Source organism: Halichoeres trimaculatus, unplaced genomic scaffold, assembly GCF_033239565.1.
Source record: "Halichoeres trimaculatus isolate MK-OKI-2021-1 unplaced genomic scaffold, fHalTri1.1 fHalTri1_scaffold_2, whole genome shotgun sequence".
Classification (NCBI taxonomy): domain Eukaryota; kingdom Metazoa; phylum Chordata; class Actinopteri; order Labriformes; family Labridae; genus Halichoeres; species Halichoeres trimaculatus.
Genome location: NW_027437180.1, coordinates 32,858,133 through 32,872,222, shown reverse-complemented (window position 1 = coordinate 32,872,222; position 14,090 = coordinate 32,858,133). Strand labels below are relative to the sequence as shown.

General features: G+C 41.9%; 1 protein-coding gene across 2 annotated transcripts in view; it reads right to left on the bottom strand.

The window, feature by feature from the left end:
• LOC141801736 (microtubule-associated serine/threonine-protein kinase 1-like) overlaps nucleotides 1–11,600 on the bottom strand; it is a 99,114-nt gene extending 87,514 nt beyond the window's left edge. For both annotated transcript variants that reach the window (XM_074684962.1, XM_074684971.1), the window contains exon 1: nucleotides 10,615–11,600. In XM_074684962.1, the coding sequence (XP_074541063.1) occupies nucleotides 10,615–10,653 (39 nt within the window). In that variant the 5' untranslated portion in view covers nucleotides 10,654–11,600. The remainder of the gene's footprint in view (nucleotides 1–10,614) is intronic.
• Nucleotides 11,601–14,090: the final 2,490 nt, after the last annotated feature.

The following is a 14,090-nucleotide window of genomic DNA, read 5'->3' as shown; positions in this document are numbered from 1 at the left end:
TGCTTTTCTAGCTATCTATTCCACAGCCAAGCGGCTCCGTTAAAAAGATATTATCATTTGTATCTTTTCACTCTGGGAGGCTGAATGACACAGGGCCATGGCAAAGAGATGAAAGGATTCCCAGCGACAAAACACGTAATTCACCAGAAGTAGCAAACAGGCACTAAGATGGGAGGAAAAATAAGAGACTATAATTGGTTTTCCAGAGAAAAATTCTCATCCTGTCAGATGAGAGCAGTTACAAAACTTATCTATCTCTCACACTGCGTTGATCTCTTTGTCTTTGTATAAGTAAACAAGCAGCACAGAACCCAAACAAAGAGGAACTGATGAAACGTGACTTGACAGCTAGAGCTCTTGTCTCCAAACACTCTCAAAACGAGCTCACTACTCAAACTCTGCCGCTTTACGTTCCAGCATTGTGCAACACTAATACTCACACTAAATGAAAAACTATGAGGAGCAAATGAGAAGAAAGAAACCCGTCTGTGCTGCAAAGATGTATTGTGATGTTTTGCAAAAAGCATGTTGAAAAAATCTGAATCATTATGATCCTTTTTGAAAACTGAACAAGTACTGGGTTAGAGCACATGAATGCAGACAGAAACCCCTCTGCATGGACTGGCATATTAAAGGAATAATTCACCAGCTTGGAGAAACATATTTCATTATTTTCTTTGATTCATACTATTGTGACGTTAACTGTGGAGCTCGAACAATTAGCTTAGCTTAGACTGAAAAGAAGGAAAACACCATAAATGGATGTTAAAGTTCAGAAATAGAGAAAACAGCACTTTCTGCACTTATTTGACCATTTATTAAACTTCTGCACATATTAAATCTTGCTGCTCACTCTTTAAAGATGCAATGAGAAGGCTAATTAGCCTTTAGATCGGACTGTATCACTCTACGATTTAGCTTTCTTCTGCTCTTCTGTCCTTTTTCTGTCTGACAGTTAGGCTCCCGTGTCCACCATCACTACAAAATTAGTCATAGAAATCATTTTCAGCAGAAAACGTGCCGCCTCCAGTCATTTTAATAAAGGACGGGCAGCAGACGGCAAGCAGTTTTGGCTGTGGCGGTAGGACCCAGAAGCTGTTGCCACCCACGTGCACGCGCACAGATTTCCCCCTGCCCCCCGAGTCCAGCGTGTTGAACTTTGTGGCGGCAGCCGCCTGGGAACAGTCATTCACATCGAAGAAAGAAGAAAACCCGGAAATAGCAGGCTTAGCGGGGCAAAACAAGCAATGGAGGAGCCAATACTGCTGGTATCTGAATATCCAGAGCTCTACAATAATAATAAAATCTTTCATATGCACATCATACAGTAAACAGAAACTATAAGGTACTACTCGGGGGTAGTGTTTTTAAGGAGGGAGTGTTGTGAAGGACATTTGGGCAGGCTCTGCTGTGACGTTCGCTGAATCACCTCTTTGTCACTGCCGCATGTTACACGATGTTCATGCCGCGGTGGCAGGAGCTGTGGTGGCAGCAGGAGCAGCAGTGGCAGGAGCGGCGGCAGGAGCAGCCTCAGGAGCGGCGGCAGGAGCGGCGGCAGGAGCGGCGGCAGGAGCGGCGGCAGGAGCGGCAGCAGGAGCGGCGGTGGCAGGAGCAGTGGAGGCAGCAGGAGCGGTGGCAGGAGCGGCGACGGCAGGAGCGGCGGCGGCAGGAGCGGCGGCGGCAGGAGCAGCGGCGGCAGGAGCAGTAGTGGCAGGAGCAGCGGCGGCAGGAGCAGCGGCGGCAGGAGCAGCAGGAGCAGCGGCAGCAGGAGCAGCGGCTGCAGGAGCAGCAGCAGCATGAACATGGGGTAACAGGCAGCAGTGACGAAGAGGTGATTCGGCGAACGTCACAGCAGAGCGGCGCTCTGCCGCTGCCACTCCTGCTGCCAACGCTCCTGCCTCTGCCGCCTATGCCACCGCGGCTCCTGCCCCCGCCGCTCCTGCCTATGCTGCTCCTGCCTCTGCTGCTTCTGCTGCCGCCACTCCTGCTGCCGCTCCTGCCGCTATTCCTGCCGCCACTCCTGCCGCTGCCGCTCCTGCCGCCGCCGCCACTCCTGTCGCTGCCGCGGCAAGAACATGGGGTAACAGGCGGCAGTGACAAAGAGGTGATTCGGCAAACGTCACAGCAGAGCCCGCTTAAAAGTCCTTCACAACACTCCCTCCTTAAAAACACTACCCCCAAGTAGTACCCTATAGTTTCCATTTACTGTGTGATGTGCATATGAAAGATTTTAATATTAATTTAGAGCTCTGGATATTCAGGAGCCGCGGCGGCAGGAGCTGCTTTGAAAAACGCTCTGCATTTCAGGGGTCTCTGCCGGCAGAGAAGCAGTTTTCGGGGCAGTTACCACACGGCAGGGTGAAGGGGGCTTAAGAAGCAGCAATTTAAAGTAACCTGTAACCAGAAATATTGGCGCTGATAATCTTATTTTTGAGTGTGGATTTCCATCAGGCATATGTCTAGAAGAAAGACTTTTTAAAGATCACTTTCAAACTCCTCACAGCCCCTTTAAGTTTTATGCTAAGCTATGCTAACTATGTGCTCTGTACAGCAGACATGTTTGCAACATGGTTTGATGTACAGCAGCCGTAAAAGCGTGACGGTGCTGAAAAACGTGAAAACTGGATCTGTCCCAGTCACATAATGAAATCTGATACTATCCAATCCTCCAAAAACCGCCACATTGGGCGCCAATACAGATCAGTGTTTCATATCAGTACACCCCTACTGGCCATAGCTTTGTAACTAGAGCACAGAAATGGAAACAGAGTCGATGGTTTCTGTGCCTCATCGAGAAAGAGAGAAAAATTCTTGAAACTATTCCACCAACAGGTTAAACCAAAATGAATTTCATGATGATTGACCGTCAGCATTTCCCGTTTGGAGGAAATTAATCTTTTTATTTTCTCAATGGGAGTGACATCACCTCACAGTAAGCACTTTCATGGACAGCTAATGAGTTACATCATCAAGAGGAAGTGAGACCGGCCAGGGTGAGTAAGAGAGCGCCCCGCAGGAGACTTCTGCCGGAGTGTGTGTGTGTGTGTGTGTGTGTGTGTGGTGATAGGGGTGGCTAATGGATAAAACCCCCAACACCTGCTCCCTCTCACAGTCTTCATCCTCACAGACAGTTACTCTTTTATCGTTGCCACGTTACTGGTGGGTCCAACATATCTCTGAACTACATGTCTTCTCAGTTTGGAGTGACCATGACAACCTGTTAAATTTTTAGCAACACTGTTTGTTTTTATCTTTGACCTGAAATAACACACCAGTCTCAGAAATACAAAATCTAAACTTGTCTCAAAGACTACTTTTTTAGTGACCCAGTGAAGCATCCTGTTTTGATCAAATATCAGAGGGCAACAGAAACACCGTTTTCAGACATGATTGAAGACGAAAGAGAAAGACTGTTGCACCTCCATATCACTGTTCAATACCCTCACACAACAAATTGAGTATGATGTTAGTTCATGCAGGCCATGTAGTCAAACTCAGCTAATAGTTCATCAGATGTTTTAAATACTAACAGACAGCTCAGGTGATTACATCTACACATCCAAATTGGCAAAAAGCAAAATGTTTGGGTTTACAACACTCTCAGAAGTATTTGTAACTTGTAATCAGGGATTCATATCTGCAACTTCATATCTGGGCCTGAAGTTTGTGGTTTGTGTCTCAAAAATGAAATCATAATAATTGTACTAGTGTCTCTTGATCACAACTTTTAGTGTTGGAAACTATATTTGCAAAATAAATTGTTTTTACGCGCTGTTCTTGGAACATGATTTGTGTTTGTAAATCTGGATTTATAAATGTGCCTCTAATTTATGGCTTATCAATCTGGCATTTTTGACATTTTTAGCACTTTAAGCATTTTTTAGAATTTAAGAATGTAAATAAAACCAGTACCTCTTAACCTTTTTGTACGAACCCTTATGAGACTGTTCAACCACACTTCCTGCAACATAAAACAATTTGTGTCTACCTCGATCTGCTCTGTACCACTGTTGGCCTTTGCTGCTGCTCTCCCTGCCTTATCTTTTCATGTATGCACGTGAAGGGAGAGAAGATGTGCTCTCCAGCTCTCTCAGGCTTTGACATCCCGCATCAGCATGTTGAAGGACAGAGAGCTCCTGGAACAGAGCCATACTGCAAAATATATAATATTGTATGCATATAATCAAAGGGACTGTGAGGAGCATCTGTCTGAACCTTATGCCAGGAGTCGCACAAACACTGTCGTAAAGATATGACTCTTAATAAGGCTTGTGTTTGTTTTGAGGTATGAATGGAGAACACTTTTTTAGCACTACTTTTCTTTGTTCAAGACAACTTTCTACCAGATACAACGCAACAAAGTAAGGTATTAGTCAACGGTTACTCAGCGCTGTTGTTTGAAACGTGACAACAAGCAAACTTTGTCATTTTGTACCGTAGTTTAGCAGCCAGCTATTTAGCACTACTCACAGCCCGATGCTCTAAAACATGTCCATAATGTGTAGTTAGTAAATCCTAGTTATGTCCTTCCAGTGCTCATCTACCAAGCAGAGCTAACGTAACCTCACTCTTCATTTTATTGATAGACTCTCAAGTTTGAACAGACCACTGCAGAATAACTGTTGACTGTGGGTTGGAATGATTATCACAAACAGTTTAGCCTGTGTTTTAGCCTTTAGCTTGTGCTCTATCACTCTCCCCTTTCTTTTTCTGTTTGACAGTTAGGCTCCAGTGTCCACCATCACTACAAAATAAATCTCAGAAATCGTTTCGGCAGAGAAAAACACAGATCTCTCTATACTGCAAATAAAACTTTAGTGCTCATGTGTAAAAGGGGATTCACAAATAAGGCTGGTTACACTCTGTAAAGGAAATGTTTCTTTAATCAGTATCTATCCAGGTAATACAATTTAATCTAGGGCAAAAACAATTAAGGTTGCTTTCATTTACTTATTAACACGCCTCCACAAGCTGACACAGCTATGATACCCAGCATTACAGGCAGAGGATGAACAAGCAAGCAGCAATAAGATGACGATTCAGTGATTCAGAGAAGAATGAACAAGATTACAATTTGTAAAAGGTGTCCTCTTTCCATTATAATAACATGTATGACACAGATACATGATCACAGCATGAATAACACACTACATCAGTTTTTGCCTGCAGATGAAAAAGAAGAAAACTTATTATGGCGTAATTATGACCCATCATGTCAGTCCCTCACATGTACTTATGCCACATAACAAAAAATAAAACACACATAATGTTGAATTTTTGTGTCCAAGCAAAAGAGCCTTTTCAAATTGGTGTTTTGGGGTCACAGTTAGCAAAGATTTTATCCCTCAGCCACATTGAATTAGTGGTTTCAGAGGCACTGAGTGGTAAAAACAATTCTCCATGTCTTCACAAATAAACGCAACTGTTCTCAACACATTTAATCGATTACGCACAAGTTATGACATGAAAATTAATCATTCTCGACAGTTTTGTGCTTGGCAAAAGAACTGTTAAAAACTGATTAACAAATTAGACAGCCTTCACTGTCTGGCTAGTTAGGAAACGGTGTCACATGGTAATTCCATGTTTTTTTTTTCTTTGTTTCAGTTTATATTTACCCAAGGACAAACCGGGGGCCAACTGGAAACCAAAGAAAAGAAAAATGTTAATATGCTGCTGCTCTGGGCAGAGCCATGAGGCTTCTGTTCTGTTTCTGCTGCCAAATCTGACAACAGACAGTGAGGCAAATGTCACTCAGTGCATTCTTCACTTTAATAGTTTGCCTTGGTCATGACACTGAGTGGCAAAATAATGCAAGGTGTCAATGGATACAAGAGTCATGTTCTTGATCTATAACTTGCTTTTTCTTCACTGGATCCATTTATAGTATTCAACTGGAGTCATTTTCCTCTTGCCTTGTCCATTTTTCTGTTAAGGTATGAGGTTGCACTCAGGCTTTGGTGCTTCAGAGGTGTCTGGCACAGAAATTGAGGCTCGGTTAAAGGAGTTCAAATATTTGAAGCTATTCCCAAATATATTCTGTCCCAGATCTGTTGCTTTGATATACACTTTGCACTCTCGCCTCTCTGAATAAACCTGACATGAGAAGGACGGTGTGAGGCAGAACAAAGCAGTGGGCACGGCAGTGAGTGACAGGACTTGGCACCGAGAGCTGGATCTTCTGCACTGATCACACTCTTATCCCTTGTGCTTAGCATATTGGAAATGGGCTCACTGCCCAGAACAAAATATTGGACAAAATATTTGTGCGTGTGTGTGTGTACACATGCATTTGAGTGTGCATGAGTGGTTACTCTCATGCTCCTACAACAGAGAGGAGTGCGATACATCGTACGACTTGTATCTAAAGGTTTATGAGTGCGTTTAAGCGTATGAGTATCCCAGCCCACACACTGACGGATCGTTTTGACCTGATATGAAACAACTCATCTCGGTGACACATACCCCTTCAAACGAGAAAAACATTGGACTGTGGAGATTGTTAGGAGAGGTTTCTCCTCACCAAAATGAGATCTCATTATCTTGTGATTATGTTATTGATTTAAAACTTTAAAGCTATGGTCTACGATTTGAAGCTAGGTAATTATTATTAACACCGTCATGAGGCCGTTATGGTCAGATGGTCTGATCTATGCAATATAAAAAACAAAAAGAACAAAAAAATCCATTCAGTACAGCAGCTGCAAAACGGCTTAATAATTGACCAATCTGAACCGCTGTTTCCCTCATTTCGGATTTGTGCTTTAGTCCATCCAATCCCCTGTCTCCCCTGCTTCGCACCGTACTGCCCATGGTCCCACCTCATCCTTCCCCACTACCCCTCTCACGTCAGCTAGCTGCTCAGCTATTGAAGCATCATGTAGCCAGAGGAGACCAAAACCAGGAAGCTGTTACTGTTACCCTCCACAGGGAAGGGAAGAGAAACGAAAAAGTTTCAAGGAAAAGGCTGAAGCAAGGAAGAATTATGAGCAATACAGGTGCCAACAGAGACTGGATATTGGAGAAATGTACGAACAGTGGAAAAAGCTGCATAGGGATTTGGGACTGAAGACCGACGCTGAGACAGCTGAGTTTCTGTTGAACAGGTAATGACTCAAGAGGTTTTAGCATAAGTTAGCCACACATCTTAAGCATTGTAAACTGAGCTGGTGAAGACACGCCAAGAAAGGTAAAGCCTCACCCACACTCAAATCGTAGACCATAGCTTTAAATGAGGACAGTGAATAAGTAGGAGGTCAAATAGGGCGTTGTCAAACCAGAAGTAGGGGTTCCTCATTTCAGGTTTCATGGCTAACAAACTAAAGATGAACAATAAAGGTTCAAACAAACACATCTTCTGTTTTTATTTTCGAGGATATAGAGTTTTTAATGATGTTCAATTAAACCCTACTCTTACCCCTTAATGGTTTTCATACTGCATGCATGAGCAATTAAGTATTCTGCATGAAACCCCAATAAGCTACACACACTCACACACCACTCTTCTCCTCCCTCCTCCTGTGTCTCTGATGTGAAAGCAGATCCAGGCAGTAAAGGGATCTAGATATTGTAATGACCACTTAAATGGGGTCTACTGTAGCCCACAGCTGCTGTCTGCCTCAGGTCTATCCTCCACCCCCTCCTCCTCTCCTGGCCCCCGGCCCTCTTAGCCTGACCTGCTGCTGGTGGTTGGTCTTCCTCCCTGAGGGCACACAGGGCTGTTAGGCCACCATTAGTGCTGCTAATGGGCCTGACAACTGCGCCACATCCTCGACATTTAGACCTCCACCGTTTGAGATATTATGGATATCGATCATTTCAATGGGCAGGAAGAGCAGGGGCTGGGGGTGGGAGTTGATTTGATATGTACGTATAGGCATGATGCAAAAGAGTGCACACGCAGAGGCACACTCAGACTGTTGTACTCTTGGCACAGTCCACCTGAGGGATAGACACACTCATTAACGGCACTCAATATCTAAAATCAGAAGTTTGATTCTGCTTGTGAATCTGCTTGTATCTTTTGTGTTTGCGTGTATGTGGGTGTGTTTTAGCATTACGTTTGGACCTTTTCTGCTCACATCTAATTGCTTCTCCCCTGCCAGGCCGCCCAAACTCTTAATTTACACTGAAGGAGTTGATATCCTGCTACTTTTAGCTTCTGAGAACAATATTTCAATAAAAAGAGGACTGAGCGTCTGTTAGGGATATCTCTAACAGTTCAATGAGTGCAGTTACAGGTTGACTAACTTTGACAGGGACATGCTCTTGCTTTTTGATTTATGTGTCTTTTTTAAACAACTGGAGTGGGGCACCTGTAGGGCTGGAAACTCAAAGCCTGGTACTGTTACTGTGATTTTTTACCAACAGAACATCAACATTTGAGCAGAAAATCATCCAATTTCCCTGGTCTACAATTTTTCAAATGATGAGCAATTATCTGGAGTGGAACATCTTGGCACAATGCGCAGCAGCGTACTTTTACTGTAAATTAATTCACAGGGAAAAAGCAGAGGGACTGGCAGAAAATGGCCCTTCCTGCCTTGGTTGATTAATTTCACGCAAAGCGCCCACCACACAGAGGAAAGCCTAAAAGGATGCTTACACCACTGCCTTCCTGTGTGAGTCATAATGTACAAGATATGGGCTAAGTGACTAGCATGCATCATGCAAGTGCTATAGAATAATCTGAGCTTCTTTAAGTAGGCCACACAAATCTGGTTATAACAAATTTATATAGATATAAATATTAACATAAAAACATGTCTGACACCAGCACTGCACTTATTGGGGGACAGGGTATGGAGCCAGGGTGGCCAGGAGGGCCATGCTCCCCCTCTTTAAAATCTGACTGGTCACCCATAAAAAAATTGACCAAGACTGGCTCCAGCTCCTTCAGTCACATGCCAAAGTGTCCTGAGGCAAGACACTGAACCCCAAATTGGTCCTGCTGTTGGTCAACTGATGTGTGGGTGGGTATGAAAGTGTCAGCTAAAACTGATGGTCCCCTACTGTAGCAGTCTCCCCCATCAGTCTGTGACTGTAGTGTGGATGAGTGAACGAGCTGAGCGGTGTAAAGCGCTCTGCGCGGACAGAAATACTAGAAAAGTGCAATGTAAGTACAGGCATACTATTCACCATTTACCATATTGAAAAGGACTCCACAAGTTTTCTTTCAGGCTAAAAGATTCAGAGCTTCCCCTGCTTACAGCCCACAAACCCTGCCTCATTAATGTAAACAAATGGAACAGAAACAAAGCTATGAAATTAAAATATACGTCAATAACAGATGTTGAACCAGATAAGCAGTAGCTTTACAGGTTTTCTGTGTTAACATTTAATTGAGTTTATACTGTAAGTGAATAAAATGTAATTGGTCCGTGAGTATGGATATTTCTGGGCATAATTTTAAAGAAACAGGTAAAAATTGCACACAATGTGACATTAATGTGCTATGTTGTAATATATTAATAATTTAAGGGCCATCTAGTGGCTCAAAGTGGTTATAGCAATGGTTTAAGTTGTTTGGAAGCTTTTCGTAGTTATGAAGTCAGCCATGAGTCGTTCATTAGCCTGTTAGCTTTTCACATTTGAAATTCTCAGTATTTTTTACAAAGAGTTGATGTGAAATGTTTCCGTGATGAAAGTTGAAATTCTATTCTGAAGCTGAAGTTATACTGATGTATGCTAACTGCTAGCATCAAGCTTGCACTATTTTGTTATTTTGGTAAATAAGGTGATTTATACCATTTTGAATGTACTGAATATGAATCTCCTGAGAGAGACTAATGTAAATTTCTTTATTAAGTCAGTTCTTTGGTAAAACTTCAAGCTGAAAATCCTGAATTGGAGTTTTCTTGGGAAATGTTGTCTAACTGCTAAGCTAAGATAGCTTCAGCAGACTAGTTGATATAAGGCCCGGCAGCTCTAGCACAATGTAAAGAATTGATAAGGGAATCTTTCAGCACAAAGGCTAACGATATCAATGGATTGAAACATTTCTTATTGATTCTCATCAGGAACCGGTTTTCGATTCCCATCCCTAACCGTGAGTAATCTTCCCTGTTTGGTTGCTCAACTTAATGCATGTGTTGATCTGCATCACAGGTTTGACAGCAGCCCTGCGTTGTCTTTTTAGCATCTTTTGAGATGAAAAGCTAATGATGCTAATCCAAACTGATAAGCTGTGCTGTTGCTTTCAATGTGATAAATTTGTCACGGGGCAAATTATTGGTAAATTATTGCTTTCTAGAGTCAGCTTTTTAATATCAAACAAAATAGAGGTTAATCAGCTGCATTAGTATTGAACACATCACTTCCTCTTTAATACTGCTGTTTAATGCTACTAAGTTTGTTTAGGTTTATAAGTCAGGAAAAGTACAAAAGGTGTACTCAATGGGCTACTCCCTGGCCTGAGGCTCACTTACAGGTCAGTGTGCTCGATGACTGGAATGTGGAGCTTTCATTGATTAGAATGTGTTGAAAGATATAGAAGAGTATCATATTAATACAGCGTTAAACTGATTGACAGTACCACATTGGAAAAACACTGGTAGACACACAGTTGATTGCCTGAAAGCCTGCTCCATTAAATGAAAAACAGGAAGTTCTAACCTGCAGCCTCCGTCTTCGGATGATCCCAGAGTCATCCATGGCGCGTGGCAGGTGCACAGCTGTCAGACAGTCTCGTGGCCCCAGTGGTTTCCAGGTGACGTGATGAGATATCCCACTCTCGCGTGGCTTTCAGTGAGCGACAACTGCCCGTCAAATCACTGGCACACACACTATTTTGGCGGGGCAGCTTTGAACATTATTTACCGCCGATAAACTTCTGATAACCCCTCTCTAAATGCCAACTTCTTTCTCTCTTGCGCTCTAATAAAAAATTGTGTCATTTTTGATTAAGTGTGCAAAAGTGCCTCTGTTGTGCTCTCGGACCCCAGCAGACTGACATCACTGACTGAGCTGCTCTGTTTGTGGGAACTGCTGAACAAGCGCAACACAAACACTGACAGCTCGCAGCGAAACTATTTCTCAAAAAACTAATAGTTGCACCGGTAGCTGCTAAAATCAATTAAGCTAGAGTCATCCTTTAAAATCCACTATCACGCTGATCCACGCTCAATCTGCACCCCACATCTCTGCAGCACGCCACTACATGTTACAGTATGAATCACACTCAAACACATCCTATGTGCGAGGATGAGGAGGGAGCATTGCATGCATATTGCACATTTCTACACTAATCTGGATGATCTAACACTACATGTGCTCTAGAGCTGAAATACATGTCAATAAAGACAGATATGTTAGATCAATGAAAACCTGTCTCCATACCTCCCTCGGTCCACGGATACGCACACATAGGCGATATAACACACACACACACACACACACAAACACACGCGTCGGCAGTGAAAGCAGCTGAATAACTTCACGTTTTCGTCCTCTCGTGGGCAGATTTGTCCGTGTTTTTGCGCTCCCACAGGTATACGACGTGTTCACTCTCTTCCTCTCTGGTGTAACATCGCTTTCCTCGCGAAAATTGTTCCGTGGTCGCTACACAGGCTTCGCTCCATCCTCGGCTCCTACCACCCACTTCCTACTACCGAATGACGTTTAACCCTTTCACCACCACAGGCTTTATTTTCTTCAGCTAACATCAGCAATGAAGGTGGGATTTATATACGGGGCATTTGATCCAAACCTTTGTTTTCCATCATGTAAACATGAGAAAACATTCAAATCTAAGTGTACAAGTCTAAAAAAAAGTTTATATATATATATATATATATATATATATATATTTTCTTTCTTTCTTTTTTTTTCTTTTTTTTACTTTATATATATATATATATATATATATATATATATATATATATATATATATATATATATATATATATATATATATATATATATATCTTTTTTTAAACTTATATATATTTATGTAAAGAACTTTTAATATGATTTTGTGATAAGACTGGGTTTTCCTATATGTCTCCTAATGTGATTTTGGTTGAAAACCATTTTCTGAAAAAGAGTAAGCATGTTGTCTGACAGAGTGTTTTTTCAACAAATTTGACAGATGTTTAATTCCAATACGCTCCAATAGTGGATAGATATACTTACACATAGCTAAATACAAAGACAACAATGACAACAGCATAAGTATTTTATTCATAAAGCACATTTTATTACAAGAATGTTCAATGAAATCAAATCATAAAGCATCCATCTGACACACGGCAATCAAAATAAAAAGCAAAAAGAAATCAAAAACCTACAAGACGATTACATCACACACAATAAGCCACAAGAAACCTCATAGTTGCACTCTCCCAGACTAGCTACACAAACATTTATCAATTTAACGTGTAGCTGTTACAGTCAAAGACTGAAAACATGGATATAATCTAAATCATGTAAACCACGGGCTTCTGAAGTAGCATCTTGAGGCCTAACGATTGCACCATAACAAATTTGCTGACTTTTCCTTACCTTTAGTCGGCCTACACACGAGAAAAGAGGCAATTCTGGGGCATTTGACTTCCAAGCAGCAGCTTGAGTCATATATGACCAATTTTGGTGGTCATATTCGGTCAAATTATCCAAACCTCATTCTTTTGGCGCGGAATTTAATGAATTTTCGCAAATCACTGAAAAACCAAATACTGAAAAAACAAAATACTTTAATAATTTAAATTGTTGTAAATGTGCTACAAATGTTGGTGCACTGAGCATAGTTTTGGTCAAATCCAGGAAACTCTTGTTTTAATAAGACTATAAAACTGTGAAGACCCAAATTTCTGTATATTTTTTATAAGACAGTGGTGAGAGAGTTCAAAGGGGACCTCGACACTGTCGTGTAAATTGTCTGTGATCCCATCACATTTACTCAGTTTCCTGCTGAAATGGACGCCATACTGTGAAGGTATAAAACATAAATGGTTAGAGTTAAAATGAAGGGGTGAAAAATATTGTTACTGCATAAAACATTAAATCACCCCTGTACAATATGACAAGAGCAGTCATACGTAGATGTTGGTGGGACTTCCTTTGGCTTTTGGAGACGGTTTTAGGTGGGCACTCACAGAACTGCAGTATTTTAATGCTACTGATTTTTTGTCATGTTTCAAATCAAAGCACTACGCAACTAGATAAAGAAATATCTATCGCTCTGCATCCTGTACAAAGCTGTCTTAAACACACAATAAAAGGCAGCATTAATAGGAAGAGGGTGACATCGCTTTTAGGATTCAGTGCCATTGTTTTTAAAAAAACACCATAGACCATGGCCAACGATGTCACTGCAATTAGCACCAAATGGAAGGTCCTCACAGCGTCTTTAAACAACTAGATTTCAGGTCAGAGCCTCTGCTCTGTCATTGCCACTGATGCCCCACACTTGTACAAAACTGTGCTTCACATTTAGCCCAATCACCTTCCCGATATCCACTCTCAGGCTCTTTCTATAGGTTTAAAAATACAACTTATCTGTCCTCGAGATTCTGTACTCTGAGGTTGGATCCTATACGTCAAAAAGAAACAATGTTCTGCTGATGCAATAAATGTTTCAAACCAATACAAAAGTGAGTTGTTTCACTAGTGCAACTCTATACCGCTATAAGTGTGAGCTTCATGATTTAAGAGTACATTCTGGACATTATGAGAGAACTGTTCACGCAAAGTGAATCAACAGCAGGTTAAAATTCACAAACACCCTCAATGTTTGACAAGCTCAGTACCCGGCCCGCTGTAATGTGATCCATTTCCTCTGCGCAGTGTTTGCAAAGAGAGTTACTTAGTCACTTAACAGTCAAAGTGCTCCATCCAAATGTGTTTACGCAGGTTAGTGAGGACTGCATGTATGTCTTTAGTCTGAATTAACAGTCCACACTGCCAGCCGTCACACTTCCACCACAATTCCAGTGAAAAATGGCATCAAGCGTCATGCATTATTCAACAATCACACCTGTCACACATGGGATTCATGGCAACATAACATTTCACAGCTCCTCACCCTTCAGTTACTCACACCCCTGATCCAAATGTTAATGAATGAAGGCTGGAAGAGAACCAAAATCCCC